The 24,988-nt window shown below is 44.6% G+C and overlaps 1 protein-coding gene and 1 pseudogene across 5 annotated transcripts in view; both read right to left on the reverse strand.

Annotated features, from left to right (window-relative positions):
- Positions 1 to 1,444: 1,444 nt before the first annotated feature.
- The window catches only part of ST6GALNAC6 (ST6 N-acetylgalactosaminide alpha-2,6-sialyltransferase 6), a 33,970-nt gene continuing 10,426 nt past the window's right edge, over positions 1,445 to 24,988 (reverse strand). For 2 of the 5 annotated variants that reach the window (XM_088462673.1, XM_088463514.1), the window contains exons 2-6: positions 17,351 to 17,419; positions 16,803 to 16,979; positions 14,199 to 14,608; positions 10,127 to 10,234; positions 1,445 to 7,023 (exon numbers count right to left, since the gene is read on the reverse strand). In XM_088462673.1, coding sequence (XP_088318799.1) covers positions 6,816 to 7,023; positions 10,127 to 10,234; positions 14,199 to 14,608; positions 16,803 to 16,979; positions 17,351 to 17,365 — 918 coding nt within the window. In that variant the 5' untranslated portion in view covers positions 17,366 to 17,419 and the 3' untranslated portion in view covers positions 1,445 to 6,815. Of the gene's footprint in view, positions 7,024 to 10,126; positions 10,235 to 14,198; positions 14,609 to 16,802; positions 16,980 to 17,350; positions 17,420 to 17,565; positions 17,634 to 17,734; positions 17,859 to 24,988 lie in introns of all 5 variants that reach the window. The other 3 variants (XM_088462758.1, XM_088462950.1, XM_088464141.1) reach the window with 3 other exon arrangements.
- Positions 19,995 to 20,113, reverse strand: LOC148543434 (5S ribosomal RNA; annotated as a pseudogene).

Consider the following 24,988-nt stretch of genomic DNA (forward strand, 5'->3'; position numbering starts at 1 on the left):
ACCTGTTGCATAGAGTGTCACCAGCTCCCAGCACTAACACCAATACTACGTGCTACCTGCAACAGTCACCTCTGTCACCATCTCCCCAGCGCTATCACCATCACCTAGCACTGCCTGCAATAGTCACCTCTGTCTCCATCTCTCAGCGCTATCACCAACAGCCAGCACTACCTCCCAAAGTCACCTCTGTCCCCATCTCTCAGTGCTATCACCAACACCTGTGCTGGCTGCCAAAGTCATCTGTCACCATCGCCCAGTGCTGTCACCATCACCCAACACTGCCTGCAATAGTCACCTCTGTCTCCATCTCTCAGAGCTATCACCAACACCCAGCGCTGCCTTTCAAAGTCATCTGTCACCATCACCCAGCACTGCCTGCAATAGTCACCTCAATCTCCATCTTTCAGCACTATCACCAACACCCAGCACTGCCTGCCAAAGTCACCTCTGTCTCCATCTCTCAGCGATATCACCAACACCCAGTGCTGCCTGCCAACGTCATCTGTCACCATCATCCAGTGCTGTCACCATCACCCAGCACTGCCTGCAATAGTCATCTGTCACCAGCTCACAGCGCTGTCACCAACACCCAGCGCAGCCTGCAAATGTCATCTGACACCAGCTTACAGCGTTATCACCATCACCCAGCGCTGCCTACAATAGTTATCGGTCACCAACACCTAGCGCTGCCTGCAAAAGTCATCTCTCACTAACACCCAGCGCTGCCTGCACAACTCATCTCTACCTCCAGCTCCCAATGCTGTCACCAACAGACATCGCTGCCTGATATTTGCAGTCACCGATTTACATATAAATAAATCATAGTAAATCAAATTGTACAAGTGAATTGTTGACAAATAAATCTATAATCGTATCATACATAAGCATTTCCATTATATGTTGGTACTGAATGTGACAATATAACCTCAGATTAGAACACTGCTGTCAGACCAGCAAAGATCCCCAAATCTTATACGTAATATAGAAATTAATAGTTTTGTTGATTACAAGAAGGAGGCACTTATGCCATATAAAAGTGAGTTTTACCTTTCGCAGTCACAAACAGTAGCTCTCTTGCTTCTTGGTACTCGATTGTACCGATGGTTTCGCAATCTTGTCAAACATTACGGATGTGTGTAAGGTAAAGTGGGCGTCCCTGTGTAGTGCCGCGACAGCATAGCGATTGCAATGAATTAGCATACTATCGTAGTTGAACTACGTGCGTAATCGCTGTTGCATTCGCAGTTGCAATCCATTTTGAATTAGGCCCAGAGGCATCTCCGCCTTGACCACTTCCAGGTCTAGTACCACTTACACAAAAATAACTCTGGTGGTGTGTATGACTCGTAGTGCTAGAGATAACCCTGCATGTGTCACACAAAGTCACTCACGGTGACATCACAAAGCAATAAACCTACAACCAAAACTTTATTTGGTATTAAAATTAGATTTATTCATTTTCCTGCGAAATCCAACAATTTTATTTTTCAGGAATTATTTTATTTATCAGTTTTTTTGTTTTTGTTTTTTTTTTACTCATTAATTAAAAAGTAGCTGAGCAACCTGTTTGCTGACATGCCAAAAGACCTCTCTTACTTCGGAACCAAGCAGAGAATTTTGGGGGCCGAGATGAACGGATAAGCTAGAGCAGCAACTTTTTCAACAATTGCAATTTTGTTTGTCTTACTGTAAGGGTTCATTTTCCATCTCTGCTAATTATGGAAAAGATCAGCTCAATATTCTGTTGCGGAATAATATATTTTTCTACATTTTATTTAAAAAAAAAAAAAAATAGACATTAAATAAATGCATCTCACATTCTTAAATATTTTGACAGGTTTCAAAAAAGTACAGTACGTATCACACAATTTTATTAAAGAATATTTTCTTTTCCTTTTTTTTTTCCAGCATTTAAAAATATGATATTAAAATAAACTATTTTAGGTGTGGGCCTAACAATTCCGCTGTCACAAGCGAATAGAAGGCCTTCTAATCACGTACACATAATCAGCATAGACTTTTCTATAAGTGTACAGCATGACCCACAAATAGTGTGATATTTAGATATATCATTAAGGTAAAATAAAAAAAATTAAAAACCTACTGCTTGAGACATCGCCCTTAGTTTACCTCATTTTATGCACAATCTTGACTAAGGGATTTAAAAATGGACGGAATTGCAGAGCCGCACACAAGCCAAATATTCAGTCCCTATTTTTTTTTCATTTAAACCTCGCTCGCGGTAACACACTTACGTTACAACATGAATATTTAAATTTTGTAAACCTATAGCGATGGAAACACATAGCAGCGGTTTTACAGCAAGAACCTCAGCATTTTTGTAGTTCATTCAATATAATTTGGTGACCTGTAAAACCTCCCGCCAAAAACACTGCATTTATAAATCGAGCAACATCGATGTTGTGTTTCTGGGGCTAATTCACACATTTACAAACGGACAATTTTTTTGATTCGATTTTTTTTTTAAGTATTAGTAAATGTCTGATTTAGCTTTAGAAACACAAACATTGATGTTGATCGATTTTAAATCGTTCAAAATCAAGCTTTAGTAAATATACCCCCTAATATTGAACTTTCAACGATGGTTGTGCATTCGTCAGAACCCAAAAAAAATAATTAGATTCACTTTGGTTTTGCATTGGTGCACCTAGGTGGCTGGTCGACCCACACTTCAAGGCTCACTTCTCAGGACCTGGCCATGACTAGAACTGCCCCTGGGTTTGTCGGGAGGTGGAAAAATGTCAAAGGGTTCAATGCTGAATAGTGTAAACATCACATAATAAGTAAAAAACACTTACTACTATAGAACAAACCCCATCTTTAAATTAAAATGCCCCCTCCCCTAAAAATACTACTTGGTTTTGATTACGTGTGGCACTTTTCTGAGCTCACAGTGTGTTCTACATATAGGACCAGACGCTATCTGGGCCCCTTTTGAGCTGGTGCAAAAATGCCACGTTTTCTCAGGAGTGAGCAGCATGGCTGCAAGCTGTACCGCCAGCACAAAATGTCCCTGAAGCTCTGCACCCTCCCCTCCTTTATCTTACCTCAAATAAATCTTGTGTTTGCACTGCTCTCCGCTAGAGATGCAGACGCTTCAACCAACGCCCCCAGTGCTCTGTATACGGCGCCATTTTGATTTGCAAACCCAGCCACTTTGGAGCAGGCATTAAAAAATAAATAAATACTGTATAACACCATTCACATGTAGTAACTAATGTGTATAGTTCCGGAGCATGGCATTGAGGGCCTGATTCAGAGCCGGACGCTATTTGCGCTCGCTCGTTCAGAAAAAAGGGGTGGCTATTCAAATGAACCGTTCGCTCTTTGCGGTCTGTTCACGCCTCTAGGTCTGAACGAGCGAACAAAACTTGCGGTCGTTTTTTGGGAAACTACGCCCCCTGGCCGCTCGCATCCTACGTCATGTCCGCTATTTATTAGATTAATCGAGTACATCGACCAGCGTATGAACTGCTCGCTATTCTTGTGGTTGGTTTTTCCTACCGCAATCTTGCGAGCAGTTCTGACTATTAAATAACCCAGTGACGTGGGCAATGACGCTGCTGTATTAATTATGCACACCCATAAAACGCCCGTTTTGACCTTTAAGCACGCCTGCGTTCTGATCTCCACTCCCCGTTTTCAAGCACCTCCCCCTGTTACCACCCACATACGCCTCATCCTGTCACTCAAAATAGCAGGCATTCGCTATTTAGCGAACAAGCGATTTTCGGCAGCACTGACTGGTTCGCACATGCGTATTACGATCCGTACGCATGCGCAGTTGTGCAAACATCGCTCGGAACAAACGAGCAGCCGCTTACGAGCGGCTCTGAATCAGGCCCTTAGTACCAAGTGGGAGAAGTGATGGTCTGGGAGTGAAGGAGAGGATAGGTGGATGTCTTTTATAGGTCCAGGTCACGTGGGAACGACATGTCGTGGATTTCGCTCAGTCCGCATAATGGTAATGTGATTTGGGAATGATGTTCTCCTGTCACACCTGATTTATACTGGCAAAATGCTGCATGCAAAATAGGAACAGAGGACCGGATTCAGCAGCCTATGCAATTGCAACCACGGACGCAGATCGGCCGATTGTCCAGCACTGCACATGCGCTACATTCAGCATTACGCACGCACATAGGAATCCATCGCAGAGTGAGTTATTGGGAGAGTGGTTGGAGAAACCCAGGTGTGCCTGCCCGTTTGAACGCTGTTGCATGGGCATGCATAAATTAGCCACTGCAGTTGCATACGCCGCATGAGAACTCACTGCGTGCGACGAGACTTGCAGTTTCTGCGACGGGTCAGACCTGCTGTAATTGAGCGTGCCGGCACGATGTGCTCCGATGTTACCGATGTATACGGAGGACTGCCAGATATTACGGATGTGAGAAAGCAGCAGTGGGCGTCGCTATGCTGGCTGAGCTGTGGCAGACATTAGCTTATTTTCGCAGCTGCGATCTCAATTGCAATCCGTGCTGAATTAGGCTCAGAATTCCCCATTTACTTTAATGTTACACTTACTAAGGGTCTATGCAGATCTGGTTCACAAAAATAGGCGTAAATTGCTCTAAACAAAAGCGCAGACAAAAACTGAGCATCACCGCTCTTATGCGACGCTCAAGACGCACTACGGTCGGCAACAGTACCATATGTTAGGCACACATCACAAGTATGTGCCATTTGCCGCCATGGTGTAAACCATTTACTTTATGTGCAACAAACAAATTTGATATTAGGGGGTAAATTTACTAAGGTGAGACTTTTTAGAAGTGGAGATGTTGCCCATAGCAACCAATCAGATTCTACGTAACATTTAACTAGCACCTTCCAGAAGATAATACCTAGAATCTGACTGGTTGCTATGGGCAACATCTCCACTTCTAATACCTCACACTTTAGTAAATTTACCTCATGGCATCAACTAAACTTGGTGTATGCAAAAACACAAAAAAAACCACAAAAAGCAAAACAAATTTGCTTAACTACGCTCACAAAATAAAATAAAAATAAAAAAACAGATCAAATCGCAAATCTGTATCCGAGCAACAAAGAGAGCACCATTCAGCTTAAGGGAACGTGAGCAAACAGACAATCATAAGCAGCTCACTAGTACTGCCAACCGTCATCATTCAAAGGGTCTCAAAGCTCTCTTGTGGGCATAAAATACACAGCACTGACCATCGTGGCCGCAGCAGATTCATTTCTGCAGGCAAGTAATATTCAGATGATCAGGGCATGGCTGACTCCATGTTAATTAAAATAAACATATTTATGACTGCTAGTTATATACGGCCTCACCAGGTATAGGCAACTTTTTGCACTGAAGCTTTCGTAGGGGGTTTGCAAAGCATAATGGGAGATCGGATGTTATAACACATCCACCCAGATAGTTACCCGCCAGCTGTCAGACTTGTGTGTAGCCAATATCAACATCTCATGCATCCTAGGCCCACTTTGGTATGTAGCATCCACTGACCTGTATTTCCTTGTTATTTAACCTGTCTGGTTCATTTGTATAAAATATGAATAACTTCGAAATGTGCAGCTGGTACAGAAATAAAAATATAGTTACGGGTATGTGTGTGTCATATCATTTACCAGCCTTCCAAGCTTATGAAGGGAGGAAAAGAAAATGGAGGACACCTGAGCTACAACAAAATGTCCCTTTGTCCATCCTTTCCTCTACTCACCGAAACGTAGATAATGATGTTTAGAGCTATCTGGAATTGTGCTAAAACCATAGACTGTCAACATCAGTCATTGCTGTCCAATGTGGAACTTCACTGGCTAATGTTGTTCAGTCTCAACTCAACCCGCAGCTATTCTTTATAGCTCGCTCAATGGTGTCCAGATCACATGACCAAGGCATGTTCCATGCCATATACGGTACAGACAACAGCGGCTACAGGAACATAATCCCGCCATTTTGGGGACCTGTTACAGATAGGTGATTGAAGCCCCAAATGGTTTAACCACAGACACCAAATCTGAAGATCCATAGAACGTCAGGGCCAAGAATAGATTACTTCATGATTGAGGACAGAGATCTCATCCCTAATTCTGTGCTAAATATTAAAACATAATTTACACCAGGGGTCGTGCATTCCATTACAACATCTGTTATGGCAGTCCTCTCCAATCACTTTTATCCCCACCTCACAACAAAAACATAGGTAGTTTGGCCTTCCAAAGACTCCCGATCTCTGTAGTCACAGATACCCCTCTCGGAGAGTGCTACGTGCCCAACTAATATCAATTAGACTCTGACCGTAGCATCTGAAATCTCTGCAGGCTTAGAGCTTCAATAAGACGGTAAAGGTGACTAGAGGACAAAACGTGAGGGACATACAGTAGAACTGGTTATGCGTCTTTCAATATTTTGGCACCCAACACCATGGGTCCACCCTACACTGGTTTTATTCTTCTCCAATCAAATTATACAGTGTTGTACGTTTTGACAAAACAGACCATGCCACGGAGCTCTTCATTTCTATAGACAGTATGCCCAAGACGATTAGAAGAATACTTAGACTGGTACATCTACCACCAGTGGCAGTGTAATTGAAGACACATACAATCTCCCAGAACCCTCTGCTACACAGCTGTATCCTCCTACAATGGACGGGTCTACTGAAATGTCCAAGTACAACAGCTGGACATCCTCGTTGGTGACACATGGTGCCCTGCTTAACCCGTAGACCAGCTTCATTTCAAGCTGTAGAGCACTCAACTCCATACCGGGAAACCAGTGACTGTGTAAGTGGGGCTCACAAGATTAAAACCGCTATTTAGTAAGAGTCGTTGTCTGGATCTTTGAACCACTCAGGGTGTGAGAAGGAGATGTTATATACAGATGCCCAGCGGGCAAACACCAGTTTCTCTGTGATAAAGCGATGGTGGTGGCCTCTTCGTCCACGCTCGTTCTGAATGTAAGTGGTGCACTCGTCGGAGCCCCTTGGCTCGTAATAATGATACGCCATCTTGTGCTGTCGCTTACTGTTGAACAGAAAGAGAAAGCAGGAGTTTACTTTAAACCTGGTAAGCCTTTAATCTGTCATTATGTGAGCTAAACGGGATTAGTCGTGGTCAGTTAAGAAGGGTGAGAGTGCTGCACTTCTGCTGCTTCAATACACAATGATGACAATGTCTATGCACTGTCTAGCCGCTTCTGATTGGCTGATTGCACACCCAACCCTAAAGGTGCCCACACACATAGCGATGTGTTCCCGATCAGCCGGTGTACCCGATTTGCCCCTGAACTCTCCCCTGGGGCTCCCCGGCAGTCCTGCACACGATTTGGTGTGAAAAAACAATGCCAATGTTACACACGATCTATCGTGCCTCCTAACTACTCCAGGGCATCCTGACTTGAGATTGTCAGATCTGCCCTACAGCACGGCAGATCTGAAGATGCGATGTGCGACCTGCGGGGACGCGCATCGCATCGTGATCGTGAGTGGGGACTCACGATTTTGGCATATTTTACACGATCTGTCGTTCCAATGCTTCGGAATCGGCCAGATCGGGTAAAATATCGCTATGTGTGTGGGCAGCTTAACTGTTTAACTTTGAGAAATGCGTGGCAGCGCAGAAACGCGTTAGTGGAGAATTTACAGGATACATTATCTGCAGACCATACAGCAGTGACTGAACATTACACTCTTTCATTTGGATTCCTAAAAAGATCATTTGTTTGTGGATTATTCTGACCATCTACTGGCATCAAAGGAGTGTTTGTCCTCCTGACCAAGAGACCTAACACCAGTTCCTAATAACCTGCAAGACGTGATCTACATTACCTTGTCAGTGGAACTGCTATGCTTGGAGGGATTGTTAAAAATGTTTTTTCCTGATTAGAGTTCTTAAGGGTCCTGTAAATTTACAAGGCTTTAGCATTATCCTGGACTGCTACTATAATATTCATTCAAAGTGCAATTCTGAGTGCATTAAAGGCCTCGGTTCAAACATATGAACATCCTTTTTTAGATGATTCTATGTATGGTGCAATATTGTTTCCAAACCCAGGCCAAAGAGTTTCGCCTAATGAAGTCATGTTATAACACTGTGTATTGTATGTTTATTGGTTAATTGTTTATAATAATTGAAAACTGTTTAAAACAAGTGTATGTATGAAATAATTTTTTTTTAAATAAACAACTGAGATATGTACATACAGACGCAACGGATTAGCCCGCCCCCAGACCCCTGTGACAGTTAGCTCCCATTGGCTAGTGGGCGCCAGCTAACACAGGAGTCTGGGGGCGGGCTAATCCGGCACGCCTGTCATACACACAGAGAACCGGCTGATCCCCGGTGAGTTTAACGATCCCCGGCAGCAGCGTTTGGAGCAGACTTAAATTTATTTTTTAAACGGCACCCCCTCTGGCAGTTTTGGTAAGGGCTTAACGCCACTGTGTCTAAATAGGTAATGCCAATCCCCGGTTTACTACTAACAATGACACGCCACATGTCCACTGTATCGCGGTGTGTTTTATTTAGCTGGATATATCTAAAGGCCCCAACACACTAGACGATATTTTGTACAATATGGCCGATTCCGACGCATCAGAACGACAAATCGTTCAAATCGTCAAGTGTGTGCGCACTACGCACGCTCCTGCTGTGTCATCCGTCGCAACTTCAGATCTTCTTTGCATGCAGGAACATCTGTCAATCTCGTGCCGTGTGTATGCACTACCGAACAACCAGGTGATGTGGTTACATTACATAGTTAACGATCTAACCACCAAACGACGCACGATATATCGTTTGGTCGTTTGTTAGATTGCACAGTGTGTATGCACTAGATCGTTTGTCTGGGAGTTCAAGGGAAATCATTGACGACATTGCATCGTTTGCAAGTCGTCTAGTGTGTACCCAGCTTTAAGGCACATTGAACTCAACATATGCACATGAGGGTGTGGTATATCTTGTCAGCAGTCACAATGGCGACATTCATTATGCAGACGCGAGAATATCGTCATGGTTGTAATAACCACACTGAACATGTCGATATGCTTATGATGCTGGCATGAACCATGTCGACACTGATGTGATAGCAATACATGCGTAATGTTGACAACATGCTTGTAGTTTAATTCTATCTGTATCTCTAATAATAACCCTAATGGAAATTCGAATATTATACCAAAGTCCACATTTCCCGATGTTGACATCAATGATGTCAACGCGGTAACCTTCTGCTGTCGACACTGAATGTCAACCTTGTGATCGCCAACTTTCAGACTGCATACCGCACATCAATATGATTTTACACGTGTTTTTTCCATGCATACGCCAATGTGTGTCCAAATCTGAATGCTGAATGTCCACCCTTTCCCCCTAGACTACTGTGACATAACCCTCTAGCGTCTTTCTCGAAACCGACGGCCTGCACTCCACTCTATGACAGCCATTACACAGTGGCCTGGCGCCTGGCACGGTGACAAGTCTGCAAGATCAAGTATAAATGCTCAACTTCCCAGGAGGGTGCTAAATTCACCCACAGCCTAACCTTGAAATTCTGACCCTAAAGCAGGGTACACCCGGGGCCTGATTCATGTTTGTCTGGGTACACCCGGGGCCTGCTGTTACGTGCATAGAGACGCCCACTGAAAGCATCTCACATCCACCGCTCATGCACATAATTGGAAACATCGAACGCGTTCTGGCAGCCATCAGCTTGCTGAGGGCGGCCCTACTGACATCACTCGTGATGTCAGTAGTTGAACTTCCTGCTCTATTAGAGCAGGAAGCTCACTGGGGCTTGCGGGAACGAGACCCTACCACAAGGGTCTCGTCGCAAGCCCGATGGTCGCGACCATCACCTGGCCGCTCGCAAAAGCTGTGGGTGGTCACCCACAGCTTAGCGAGCGGCCAGGAGGCCGAGGCCGTATCCCCCCCCCCCCAAAAAATAAACCTCTCTGATTCAGAGCGAGCGCTCGGCTCTGAATCAGGGCCTGTACCCAGCTTAAACCACAGACTAACATATCTAGTCCCAGCTGAAGTCTGACCCTACAATCACTCTGTAGCTGTACTGGGAGCCACGGGGATGCCACAGGAAAGCAAAGTTCAACACTTATAGTCTGTGATTCATTACCTGCAATAGTCAGGAGGCACCATCCCATAAACGTGGACATTATTACACAGCTCCACTGCGATTACCATGGTAAACCATCCTGTGCTAAGCCACGAATGAGACTTCTCCCTGAGGAAAACAATGCAACCTGCGTTCACTGACCAGCAATAACATTGGGCAGGGCGCTGATTTCCACCAGACGCGTTTCATGGGAAGGGTGATTCCTATATTCTGTCATACAAAGTATATTATGGGTATAGTACTACAGCAAGAAATAAATGTGCAACTACTGGGAACATACAGTATATATTATACTAAGTGCTAGATAGACCCCATTATCATTTTGAGGCTAATTCTGAGTTGTTAGCAATGAACAAAACAAGTAACGTTGGGGCTAATTCTGAATATTTTGTGGCAGTCGCAGCTGCGACTTTATGCAAATGCCGCTACAACGTCTTTCCTTGGTGTAGATCCGTGCGTCCGTATTGTGCAAGAAGTGGGACGTCCAATGGCAGTGTCCATAGTCCGTTTCCAGGCCAACTGATGTGGTTATAACCACTGAAATATATTTGTATATGTGCACATATAATATTGCTGCCCCAGTTCAGGAGACTGATATAGTTAGATATTGTTTTTATGACTCTAAGGGCCGTATTCAATTAGAGGCGAAATCGGACGTTTTCGCCGTCGTTTGCAAATCGGCCGTCCGATCGGCTGATATATTGGCCATGATCAGCCGATTTGCACACGATTTCGCCAAAGTCGGTGAAAAACGCAAGTTTTTCGCCTAAAAACTGGAGAAAACTTTTCTCCAGCCTAGGGCAGGCGGAAAAATTAGCAAAATCCCTGTTTTTGGGTGGGAATGTGGGGATGTGGGGATTTTTTGCAGAGCCCTCTGGACAGCCCACCTAATGATAATTTGGCGGGGAAAAAATTTGTGGGTTGCGTACTTTGGCTGGGAATTTCGGTCTAAATTTTTTTTCCCCGTGAAAAATTATTCACTAGCGTACATATTCATTCATTATTCACTACTGTAATTGTCTATGATTTCCCTCATGATGGAATTTGTGTTTTAACAGTATTAGCCAAAATGCTTGCTTTTTCCGGGTATTTTTTTTTTAATCTGTATTTTGAAACACCATGCTAACTAGAGGCCTGATTCAGCATGAATCGCAACTGGGATTACGCACGCAATCGGCCGTCTGTTACATTCTGCGCATGCGTATGCATCGCTGTGCGTGAACTGGCCACTGTGATCGGGACTGCCTTCAAGCCCTACATTGGCTCCCCTTCCCCTTCAGATGCCAATTCAAGGTTCTTACACTCTCCTACAAAGCCCTCACCAAATCCTCTCCCACATACATTTCTGACCTTCTCTCCCCTAACACTCCCGCCTGTCCACTTCGCTCAACAAATGCATGCCGCCTCTCTTGCCAACTGATTACTTCCTCCCACTCCCGCATCCAAGATTTTGCCCGGGCTGCTCCCTACCTTTGGAACTCTCTCCCTCTCCCTGTCAGAATCTCAACCTCTCTACAAATCTTCAAACGGGCTCTCAAGACCCACTACTTCATCAAGGCCTTCCAGCTCTCATCCTAACCCACCTCATGCTCTTTCCTCCCTATCTTCCCCTTCTGTGTCACACCTGTCTGTCTGCCCCTCCCCCCCCCCCCCTTTAGAGTGTACGCTCTCACGAGCAGGGACCTCTTCCCTCATGTGCTTCTCTTTACATTTTCTTCTCCTCCTTACTTCCCATAAGGGCACCTAACACGTCTCTGCCAACTCCCGGCTGCTTATTGTGAGTGCTTTAATCGCTATTGCAGCAATGTATATAAATCGTGTCCTTGTCCTGCACTGTAAACTACTGTGTTACTTGTTTCTTGTTCACTCATTAGTCCTATGTACTATGTAAGGCGCTGCGGAACTCTTGTGGCGCCATATAAAGGATAATAATAATTATAATAGATGCTGAAATATCGCAGATAAACAGCATCGCCCCACTGCGTCCGGGTTAGAATCGGTATCCAGATTATAGATAGACAGTTACAAGGTCAGCAATGTCTAGATAGACACCAGGGGGGAGATGTACGAAGCTCTGAAAAGTGATAAAATGGAGAGTGATAAACCACCAGCCAATCAGCTCCCATCTGTCATGTTACAGGCTGTGTTTGAAAAATGACAGTTAGCAGCTAATTGGCCGGTGGTTTATCTCTCTCCAATTTATCACTTTTTAGAGCTTAGTACATCTGGTGCTAGACAGGCAATAGGTCGACAGGGACAAAAGGTCGACAGGGACAAAAAGTCGACACAGTAAAGGTCGACATGGAAGAAGCTTGACAGATATGAGGGCTGATTGAAAAGTAATGATACTGCCTCTGTTTTTCTGTATCATAGGTAGACGGGGCAAAGCTATGCTGGTTATTGTGAAACTCGTACATCAATGTGTCTGAACCTGCGGTTGGACTGCCATAGTCTTCTTTGTTTGGTCACAGCGAGTGGAAGATCTTCGTACGTTTAGTCATGACGAATGAGGAAGACGGGACTGTGAGATTACGTCAGAGATGTGTGATTGAATTTTGTGTTTGTGTCATCTTCCATGGACTTTTGTCCAGGAATGATGAGTTTGTCCATAAAAGATGACGTTTTGCCTCTTTCTGAGACCAGATTTTTGGAGGGAAAAATCCGAACTCGGCGTGCAAATTCGAACCTATCCGAGCCTGCACATCTCTAATCTAGACACTGTCAACCTTTTAACTTTCTATCTTATACCAGAACCCTTAGATTCAGGCCCTTCACCTCTTGTGTGCAGGGAGATATAGATTTTTGGGGGGTGCGTCCATATGGAAATCTAAATTGCAGTTTAAAAATAAAGCTGTCCAGCATTTGTGGGCTACATGCAACAGCAGCCGGTATTTACCCCGCATGCAAAAATAGTACATGTATTTGCCCCCTTTGCATTGCAACATGGTTTGTTCCAGGGGCAAAATTACTTCCTTTTATTGCTTTGTTGCCAACCCAGAATCAGCCCCACTGACTAATCATTCAAGAAAAATAAAACAGTAATTGTCATTAATTAGCTCTATTAGTCTAACAAGGAAGTCATAGAATATAGGGGGAGATGTATTAACGGCGACATTGCCGTTGCGGTACATCCCCCCCGACTTCGAGTACATACCGCGGTTCATTACCGCGGTATGTACCAAGGATTTCACAAAGGACAGCCCTCTCGATGAGAGCTGTCCTTTGCGATGCGGCCGGGCAGAGGGACTTCCGGGTTGAACACCCAGAAGTCCTTCTGCGCATGCGCAGAAGGACGCGGGCCGCGGGGGCTCATGGGAGGGATCCGATCGGATCCCTCCCAGCCCCGAGCGTCGCGCTAAGAAGCCCATAGGCTTCTATTGGGTAACGCCTCCTGAAGGTGGCGTTACCTAGCGACGCGAAGCAGCAGAATGCAGCGCATTCTGCTGCTTAATACATACGGGGAATGCGGTAAAACCCCCGAAAACGGCATTTTCGGGGGTTTTACCGCATTTTGCCGTTAATACATCTCCCCCATAGATTATTATTCCCAGTACAGGTAGTATATTATTGTGCACCAGTATAACCAGTATATTGTATTTAGGGTCTTTTGCAGAGACGGGCGCACCTATGAATTTGTACGTAGCGGCTGTGCGCAACATATGCAAATATCACAGCCACCGGGATTTGTATTGAGACGCCCACCAGCAGCTTCGATGTATCGGGTACATCGGTCAGTGTGTACCCGCTATATCACTGACGATGCACGCTTACACGCGTCATCGCAGGTCCGACGGGCGATATCGTCAGTGGGGGCCACGCTGTTGAATGCAACATGGCCCCCACTGTCGCTCCCGCCATCGGCAAGTGTGTATGCCGCCGGACGCGTCATCGGCGCTGGGTACACATCGCTACCCAGTTTAAGTGTTGAAGGTACCCGGCTGCTACCTGCTAGGTGGGCACCCGAAAGTGGAGGAGGATCTACCTCATACAGCTAGATTTTCCATAGATCTACAAAGGAACATTACCAATGTACTACAACACAAAAACATATCGTCATTAGATTGTTTCTAACCGGTCTCTTCCCGTCTCTGTCCGGAACAGCTCATCGAATCGGCCCATGTTCCGAGGTGACAAAATGAAAGCAGACACGTTGGGGAAGGCTGAGCTGGCTCGCTGGATGATGTGGTACAGGTTAGCTTTACTGTTTTGCTGCATCTTGATCGGAGGCCCCCAGAATATGAGGGTCTGCCCTGGCGCTCGGCTCAGGAACTCTTGGGGCCGCCGCAGGACCCGGTACACGCTGGAGTGTGCGACCACTCTGAATGTCGTCTTATTACCCACATCTTTTTCGTAGCCGGTGGTGGGGGCATCATTCATGCGGATGGTGCATTCTGACTGGTCAATCTTGGAGCCCAGGCCGGTATTAAGGAGGTGGCTGGAGCTGGTGACAAGGACGCAGCTGTTGCACTTGGGGTGAAGTGTCTGGGGGGGAAGGTTAGAGGTTGTTTTCAGAAAAAGGATTCCAAATTATTAGAGATATATAAATGTTATCTGTACTCATGATTCATGTGCAATAAAATATTCGGTTAATACATGTGTGATTATTTATCAATACGGGACATAAGGCAAATTAAAATACATGGGGTAGATTTACTAAGGCTTCTAAAACAGACAAGTGGTCCTGTTGCCCATGGCAACCAATCAGATTCTGTCTATCACTTCTCTATTGCATTGTAGAAAATGATAGACTGAATCTGATTGGCTGCTATAGGCAACATCACCATTTGACTGTTTTTGAAGCATTAGTAAATCTACCCCCCGCAGGTCATGCACAGCACTGTGTGCACTAGATAAGACTGTCCCCTACCTACACCCTCTTCCCAATTAGTAGAAATGTGGAAGTAGAATCCCAAGCACAATGTGCCTCAGTGATGTCACTGATTCATCCAGCGTAGCCAGTAACCAGTTTAGATTTAGGTAGCACAGTCCTGTTATTCAGGGTTTAGCTACAAAATATCGGGAAAGAGCCTCATAATGTAGGTGGGTGGCTGGCTGGATCTAAAATAGTCAGGCCAATGGGCTAAAATGCCATAATTTATAAATCGGCCATGTTGGGAGATGTGGCTCAGAATGGATAGGCTGCATACTCAAAGGATCTTGGCTCAGTTCACAAAATGGCTGCCTACAGTGTATGTACGGAACAGATGCAATTTAACGCAAACTGGGGGTTTGAAACTAGTAAAAATATTTAACATTTCAAAGCACAATGACCCTAGCAACTCATAAATGGGAAATAGATAACGGCTAACAATCTGTGTGAATTTTCCTCATATTATTATTATTATCTATTTATAAGGCACCCAGGTAGAGTCTGCAGCACCGTACAAAGAGCATACAGGAGTACAATATGCAGAACATTACACAATAACATATAGCTATGAGTAGCAGAACAGACATCAGTGAGGTACAAGGCGGGGCAGACTATTTCACTGAGGGGGAGATGTACCAAACCTTCCACAGAGGACAAGTGGAGGTGTTTCCCATAGCAACCATTTCGATTACAGCTGTAATTTATAGAATGTACTAGTGTACTACATCAATGATAGATATAATCTGTTTGGTTGCTCTGGGCAACATCCTCCACTTGTTCTCTTTAGAAAGTTTGATACAATGCTCCCATAACTACATCACCCCCTATAACTTACGCAGAAAGACATGGAAAAGAGAGGGGACAGAAAAGGGAGCAAATTAGTGTGAATTTAGACTGTTTCCTGGAACTTGGGTGCATAAACAGGGCCAGAGCCACCGATGGAGGATAGGAAACAAGGGTGGTATGGAGGTCAGGGAGGAGGGGCAGGATATAGCTGGACTAGGGATGAAGATGCTGGAATCAACGCATTAACCCACAGAAGGCTGATTCTATTTGCAGATTATGAAGTTGAAATCAGAATCACTGTACAGTAAATGCCAGAGAAATACACAATGCGAGCTGCCCCTAGGGGGGGTGGAGGGTGGAGAAGGGGTTAGGAGGGAGACTGGGAGGCCTTGAAGAAAAGGTGAGTTACTTAGGGCATGTTTGAAGATGTGGAGGCTGGTGGAAAGTCTGAGTGGGAATGGTAGAGAGTTCCACAGGAGGGGACCAGAATGTGAGAAGCCTTGGAGGTGGCAGCGGGAAGGGGGTATAAGAAGAGAAGTGAGGCACTATCGTTGGCAAAGCGGAGAGGGCGGGAGGGTCTGTGGATGGAACTAAGGGGTCTATTTAATAAGCCTTGGATGGAGATAAAGTGGACGGAGATAAAGTACCAATCAACCAGCTCCTGTCATTTTTCAAACACAGAGGGGTCTATTTACTAAGCAGTGTTAGGAGACAGAGTGAAAAGTGATAAGAAAGTGATAAGGTGCCAGCCAATCAGCTCCCAACTGTCATCTCACAGGCTGTGTTTGAAAAATGTCAGTTGGGAGCTGATTGGCTGGCACCTTATCACTTTCTTATCACTTTTCACTCTGTCTCCTAACACTGCTTAGTAAATTGACCCCAGACTGTGACATGGCAGTCAGGAGCTGATTGGCTGGTACTTTATCTCAGTCCAAGGCTTAGTAAATAGACCCCTATGTCTGGATGTGTAGGGATGAGAGATGTGACTTTAGGGGTTTACAGGTGAGGTTCATATCTCACCTTGTTTCCAGATACTGAAATGTACCCATCTTGCAGTCCCCATTTCCTAATATTGGGTGGGTTGTTGTGCTTGATCTTCAGTTCCCTGTAGTTGAATGGTTCCTCGTTGTTATTGGAACTCAAGATGATGAGGAAGGTGACGAGGGCGAAGATCAGTATGAGAGCGGCAGTGCGACCCTGTGCAACCCCCACAGATAGACATAGAAGGGAGACAGAGAGTAGAAAGAGAGACAGCGGAGTTCAAAGTTCACACTCCAAACAAGATGGCTGCTACCATGCTATGAAATGGAGACTGGCCAAGAGCCACGACCAAAACAGGCCCGATTTTAGTCAAATCATAGATGATCAAGACTGCAATCATGAATATCATAAAGTATAGTGGGAGGTGGCAATATGAGCATGTATAAAGGCTCTAGAGCCTAATTCAGTGTATATCGCTGCTTTAAGACAGTGTTCATGAGGTATAACTGTACTGTGCATTGTGGTTTGGATATTAGCATTATTCAGTGTAGGAGTAGTGAGGTAGGTGCATGTACATAGATCATTACACTAGTGTTAGTCATCTCCCACGTAGGCTCCGTTCTAATGGGGCTCTGTCATTTTCTTACGTCTTGCACCTAAAGGGGACAAAGTATAGTGTAAGTATATAAGGACGCCTCAATATCACATAAAAGAAAACACGCACACGCGCACACACGCACATGCACACACACACAGATCAGCCAGTTAATGACAGCATTCTTCCGCCTGTGTACTACAATACCAATGTATGATACATAACAGCAATGCTGGGCGTGTACGCTGATATCTAATCCTCTATTCTGTGCCAGCCTGTGAAACAAACGAGTGCGATTATATATATTCCCTGGATCACACCAGCACAGAGGGGTATTTACCCCCACCGGCCTACAGGTCAGCCTACTCCTACTTACCATGATCTGCCCCAATTCTGCAATGCAGTGATGAGTTCCGATCTTTAATTAGGTCTTCTAACCCCGCACCTCCTTATTGTATTGCAAGAGCCCCATACTGCGTTAACAGAAGCTGAATGTGTTTCTATGGAAACAAAATCAGAAGGCTTTAGACTCTGCAATCCTCCCACCCAACAGATGCGGGGGATCCGGGAGGGTGGAAGAGGAACAGAGAGGAAGGGAGCAGGAATACACAGAGATCTAGTTTGCCAGGAAGAGGGTAAAAGACGGAAACATAATGTATTGTACAAGTCGGAAACCATGTTAAGTGTATTGAAAAAGCCGGAAATCATATTAAATGCATTGACAAAGCTGGAAATCATGCAAAGTGTATTGGAAAAGCTGTAAATCCATTGCAAATGCATTGAAAAAGCCGGAAATCATAGTAAATGCATTAAGAAAGCCATAAACCCATAGTAAATGTATTAGAACAGCCAGAAACCATAGTAAATGTAATGAAAATGCCATCAATCCATAGTAAATGTATTGGAAAAAATCATATTACATGTATTGAAAAAGTCGGAAACCATAGTAATTGTGTTGAAAAAAAAACGGAAACCATAGTAACGAACACAATAAGTTTACTATTGTTTCTAGCTTTTTCAAGATATTTACTATAGTTTCCGGCTTTTTTAATATATGTAATATGATTTCCGGCTTTTTCAATACGTTTACTATAGTTTCCGGCTTTTTCAATGCATTTAGGGCTGTATCCAATTAGACGCGAAAACATTTTGTTTTCGCATGTGCAAACTTTTCGCACCCTTCGTCCGAATGTTTTGCCGCTATCGCATATGCGGGTTTTCGGGCAATCCTATTACAAAATACAGAACAAAAAAAGAAAGAGAAGGGCTCGTTGCTGGGGCACTCTTAAAATCAAATATATATAAAATGAAACTTTCAATGATCGTAATTAAAATAGAATTATCCCCTTATATATTTATACACACGAGCTTCTCAAATATACTCATTGGTATGTCCAGGTGTTAAAATCTCAACACCTGCGAAGAATATGGCGAAAATATAAAAGTACAATCATAATTCTCTAAATGTATTAAATAGAATATATAGTATATAAAAGAGTAATCTAAAAAATCATTGATTTAGATTCTAGCGGGTTATAGGGGTCTAGTTCATGCTTGCCGACTATCTGGCTGCCCCTTCCGGGAGGGAGCAGCCAGATCGGCTTGAGTGGGGGGCGTGGCCAGCAGAAGGGGCGGGGCCGGCCAGACTACAAGAGTTTGTGGGCGGAGCAGGGGGCGGAGCCACATGATCGTGTCATTCTGGCCCCGCCCCCGCTACACACTGCCGATATTACAGGCAGTGTGAAGCAGGGGGCGGGGCCAAAATGACGCGATTCTGCATGAATCGCGTCACAGGCCCCCCGCTGCCGGGGAGCTTCTTGTAATTGCAGTGGGGGGTAGGAAGGGTCGGCAGCTGCCGGGAGACTTGCCTGCCTTCCCGGGAGGTCGGGAGCGGCACCCGATTTTCGGGAGGCTCCCGACCAAATCGGGAGGGTAGGCAAGTATGGTCTAGTTACTAAGCAGTGTTAGGGGACAGAGTGAAAAGTGATAAGGTGCCAGCCAATCAGCTCCCAACTGTCATTTTTCAAACACAGCCTGTGAGATGGCAGTTAGAAGCTGATTGGCTGGCACCTCATCACTTATCACTCTGTCTCCTAACACTGCTTAGTAAATAGACCCCATAACCTGGTAACCCTGGTAACACACCGTTGAATTGATGTGCTGGTTACTTCATCCAATGACTGCACGGACATACAGATAGTGCGACTGTTACAAATTCTATGCCAGGTACCTCTCTGAGGTATCGGTATGAATTACCGCTGGACAATCCCGACAGCGGCTGCCTGACATGGGTGAAAATCCCGATCGTCCCCAGGTAAGTATTTACTAACCTAAACCCCCCCCCTTAACCCTCCTTAGGGATGCCTAATCCTAACCTTCCCCCAGTGCATAACCCTAATCCCCCTTCTAAGTGCCTAAACCTAACCCCCCCTTCCCAACCGCCTAAACCTGTCCCCCGTGGGGGTGCCTAACCCTAAGTCGTCCCCCTCGGGGGTGCCGAAGCCTAACCTCCCGGGGGGGGGGTGCCTAGCCCTGCCCGGCATCACTTCAAACAGGATGTCGGGCGCCGGTCTCCCGGCATCGGTAAAATGACAGGCGTCTAGATTTAGATTTAGAATAGTGTCTCCTGCGTGTATGACCTACAGTACCTGGTATTCCCAGGTAGTCTCCTATCCAAGTCCTAACCAAGCCCAATACTGCATAGCTTCCAAGATCAGACGAGATTGGGGGTATCCAGTATGGTATGGCTGTAGGTATAGCATTAACCAATGAGCTGCTATTGCTCAGGTACTGTACATCAACAGAGCAAAGTAAGGTTTGTAGGACTGTCTTATTAGTCCACTTTATTAAATAAAACACATTACAACAAAAAGTATTTGCATAAGCGTACCTTTAATTGCATCACATATAATTTGCAAGTTAACACCGATATTTCTAGATCATATATTAAACCAGTGGTTCCCAAATTTTTTTTTAACCGTGGCGCCCTAGAGTATCAGCATTGTTTTTACGGCACCCCTAAGCCAGAAGTTTGTTATTAAGGGGCCTATTCATCAAACGATAAATTACCCGGTAACCATGCGGAAACGCTAGTTTCCGCATTTTTAAGATACGGGGCCATTCATCATTAGGGGTCCTATCGGACCCCCCCGGTATTCAGCAAACTCTGAAAACTGAAAGTTTTCGGAGTTTGCTGCCGAGAACAAGCAACATTTTAAGATGGCGCTTGTTCTCGAATACCCGCTCCTTCGTATGGGAAGGAGTTCCGGGGATGCGAAGAGGGATCCCTCCGCCGCCTCCTCACTAGCTCCCCGGCGGCTGTGCGCATGCGTGACCTGAAGTCACGAATGCGTTACCGGGACGTCGGAGAGCAGGTACTTCTGTAGCTGCGGTACTTTCCACGGGGACAACTGCTTTTCGGAGCAGTTGTCCCCTCACCAGAGCAATGATGAATTGCTCCGGTGTCAGGCGTCCCACTCTGCGAGTTAGATACTAAAGTATGCCTCGCAGCGAGTTCTAAACTGTATGGCCTCCGATGATGAACAGGCCCCTGAGAAATTCAGAAAAAAATGTAGTGAAGTAGTAAAGTGAAGTAAATTGTGCTCAGCTGTCACTTAGGCAGGGCCAGATTAACAATGGGGCGGATGGAGCTACAGCTCCAGGCCTTCACATAAAAATAGGCCCATCATCATAACAGCATGATGTTGACTGGCCATCTGCTGTCCACAAGGTCAGCCATAAATCATAAGTAGTAAAAAAAAATTCTAGTTCCCTCTCAAAATTGAGCTTTTTTTTTTCTTTTACATATTTGGGGAGACATTGGGGCTGATAGTGTATTGTGTGTACACACCCACATGGCACTGACCACACCCACACAGCAATGGTTACACCTCCTCTGCTTCTCATAATAGGCCCTTGATCATTTTAAGCTCCAGGCCCATGTGACCCTCAATCCGGCCCTCCACTTAGGTCCAGTTATGTGGTGGTGGACAGGTTTGCGCTTCTGTTTGTCCACATATTTACATTTCATTGACCATAAATAATGTGATTTGGTGCTGGACCACCAACCTGAGGCACCCCTGCAAGTGTCCCGAGGCACCCCAGAGTGCCGCGGCACACAGTTTGGGAACCACTGTGTTAAATACCTGAGTTGGAATTTTAACGATCTCAACATAATCAGGTTTATGACTGTAAGGTGTTTCCAAGAAAAATGTTAATTATAAACATATATGACACTGCAAAGAGTATTAGAGATTTTATATGATCACCATATATGTATTATATCATTCCAAATGCCTTCCTCTAATTCAAAGAGCTTATCTGTTCTGCGTATATCAGCAAAGACATAATGATTTAACTACACAAATAAAGTAATGCAATGGTAAGCTTACAAAAAATGGGTGTTATCAAATACAATCTAAATGCATACAATGTAGGACATGAGAAAAAAATGCAGCCAAAATTCTCAAAGGAGAGGTCTCTTTGACAACAGATTAAATACTGTATAGCAATGCATCGGTATGCCAAAGGGGTAGGTATCAGATGTAATCCCAAAGCGTTAAGTATATGTAGAAAAAACCGTGACCAAATTGGTTTACACAGAGGTCTTTCTGACAGTGTGATAACTCATGTGATATGTGTATACAATAACCTGCAACAGTCACAAATAAAAACCATTAAGCATAGTGTCTGTTTGCTAAACAGACTCGGCGGCCGGTCAGCGCCTGTGGCAGAGTATACGATACTAGAGTAACCGTAGTGGGAGTCCGGTACGTGCACTGGCCGGACCTCCGAGAAGGACGTGCGTTTCGCCAGTTTGGTGGCTTGTTCACCTCTCCAATGCCAGGTGTCATACAGAATGTGTTGTTTAAATAGAGTTCCATGCATATGTTGTATTGGCCAGTGGGTGTTTACCTCAAATCTCATAGGTGGCTAGAGATGTCTATCAAATTGGATCCCTTCTCATTGGTATACCTCGCAGAGTCATAACTAGACTTTTGGTGCCCTGTGCCAGAAAGAGCATTGGCGCCCCCCTCATTTTTCAAAGGGACATAATGCACCCAAGAAAAGGCCATGGGTTCATGGGGAAGGGACCAGGGAAGAGATAGGAGAGGCAGGAGATGCTGGGGATGAAATAAGAGGAAGCTACAAGCAAGAATGATAATAAACAGAAATTTGACAGGCCAAAACAGCGCCCCCTGACCTGTGGTGCCTGTGCGATGGCACCGGCCGCACTACCCTAGCTACGGCCCTGATACCTCGTAGTGGGTTGATTGGTATAGTGCAGCATATATTACCTGCAGGAGTGGCCCCACCTTCCGGCCAATCCGCAGGGACTGCCATGACTGATATAATTTTTGGCCAATACTAATCCAAGTGTGTTGTTTATGGGTGTGGAAGTCTCCACAGGATTTTAGAATAATGAAAGTATACAGAGGTTATGCTAAATGATAAGTTCCCTAAATTGGGTAATTATTCAATATAATACAATTCACTACACGGTAACAGAGGGATTGATCCCGCTTGACGGCCAATCAGTGTGCATTGCCATGCTTGATGTAAAGTCCGGAAATGTTACTCCGAATGTTTCATTATCAGCGTGGAGGTTTCTCCGAAGTCTGGAGGTGATCAGAGTGTAAATTATGCTAAGCAATAAGTTCCCTCAGTTGGGTATAATATCCCATATCTATATAAAGGGTTTGAGCAGAAGACTTGGATGACAGTGGGATTAAATGTGATCCTCAAATGTCATGCGATATCATGTCATATAATATAATGCAGATGGATGGTTGGTATGTACTGATTTTCAATATAAACTCTGTGTGGAATCTCTTCCCTTTCTTTTGTTTCGGTCTATTACAAAATACACAATGCAGCATTCGTATGAAAAAATACGGTGAAAATTGTGCCTAATATGGGGAAATGTGCCTGTAACCCCCCATTAAAAGGTAAACTGACATTGGGTAATAGTTTAGACGTGTACTATTGGGCAAAATCAAAGGGTTTGAGGGTTTTTATTTGTGTCCAATGGCTGTTATATGCATTTTTCTTTAACAGTGGAAAAATCATGGAAAGCCCCACACTTAAATTAATGGTACATAAAAATGGGTGCAAGTATATTTTTGTGTCTTTTTAGAGTACTTTAAAAAAAAAAAACAGCCACCTGAATTCCAAAAACACTTGTCTCATCCATACAGCCCCCCATATTACCCACCAAACTACTCAAAACCCATTTTCCAACACACTTTACATTTTGACCCCTAAAATGACATGCCATTATTGGGGGGGAATTAAGTTAATTAAAACATTTTTTTGCCTAATTAGTCATTATGGGGGTGTCCAAAAGGTCTGAACCAAGTCCCCCCATTTAGCCCAAAATAGGGGTTTTGCAGAATTTTACACCTTCTCCGAGATGGTGAAAACTATAAACTGTATTGCCTAATACATTTACTATGACTTTCCAGCTTTTTTGCATTTACTATGGTTGCCGGCTTTTTCAATGCATTTAATAAGATTTCCGGCTTTTTCAATACGCTTTACATGGTTTCCGGCTTTTTCAATACGTTTTGTATGGTTTCCGGCTTATTCAATACACTTTACATGGTTTCTGGATTTTTCAATGCATTTGCTATGTGTCCGGCTTTTAACCCCCCCCTTCCCCGGAGATAAGTGCTGCTGATTTAAGGACAAGAGAATTATATTCCTGATGATGACACAGTGACCGTATAAAGCATACAGAAGGCTCTGGGGACATAACCTGGCCTAGGTTAACCCCCTCACATCTGAGCCCAGAACCTATGAAGTACTATGTACTATTGGCCTTTGTTTCAATTATTGGTAAGGTGACGCTGTTATTGTTGCCTGGACTATATATGCTATACCCCTAAAACTCTCCCGCATGTTCACAAAATATGGTATATATGACAATCACAGGACCCCATAAACAGATTATAAGACACCACTTCGTATTCTGATCCAGACCACAGATTGCACATCTCTGACCTAATCAGGGGGAGATGTATCAAGGCTTGGAGAGTGATCTGATGGGTTACTGTGAGCAACTTCTCCACTCTCCAAGACTTGCTACATTTACCCCCTCCGTCTGATACACTTCACCTGGCTTTACCCATCCATTGCACCAGAGGCAGGTATCAGGCAAGTAACAGTGACAGGCAACTTGATACACTTCAGGGGCACATGGGTGGCCCTCTAAACCTCAATAGGACCACACATTACCCTTAATGCTAGTAATAAGTTAAAGCACTACATTTAAAGATAGAAAGGGACACCTATCAGCAATAACATACTAGCATTTTACACTAGTAGTAACAAGTGTGACAAGCATATTACAAATCTGACAAAAAGCAGCCCGCAGGTGAAAGCACGGAGGGCCAAATAAGGCCCTAGGGGTTATCTATTGCTTGTCACTGCTGTAAAATGTATATGTTACACTGCACAAATCACCATGAACTGACCACTGCATATGGTCATAATATAGTTCTTCTGGACAGTAGCGTAAGTTCATCCCAGACGCCTTGAGGCAAGTTATAATTTGGTGCCCCCCGTCACAGCTGCTGACATTGTAATGCCCGACGTGTCACCCTGACATAATCTGAGGAGCAGGAACACC

This window comes from Taudactylus pleione, unplaced genomic scaffold (assembly GCF_031769625.1).
Source record: "Taudactylus pleione unplaced genomic scaffold, aTauple2 ptg000003l, whole genome shotgun sequence".
NCBI classification, from domain to species: Eukaryota; Metazoa; Chordata; class Amphibia; order Anura; family Myobatrachidae; genus Taudactylus; species Taudactylus pleione.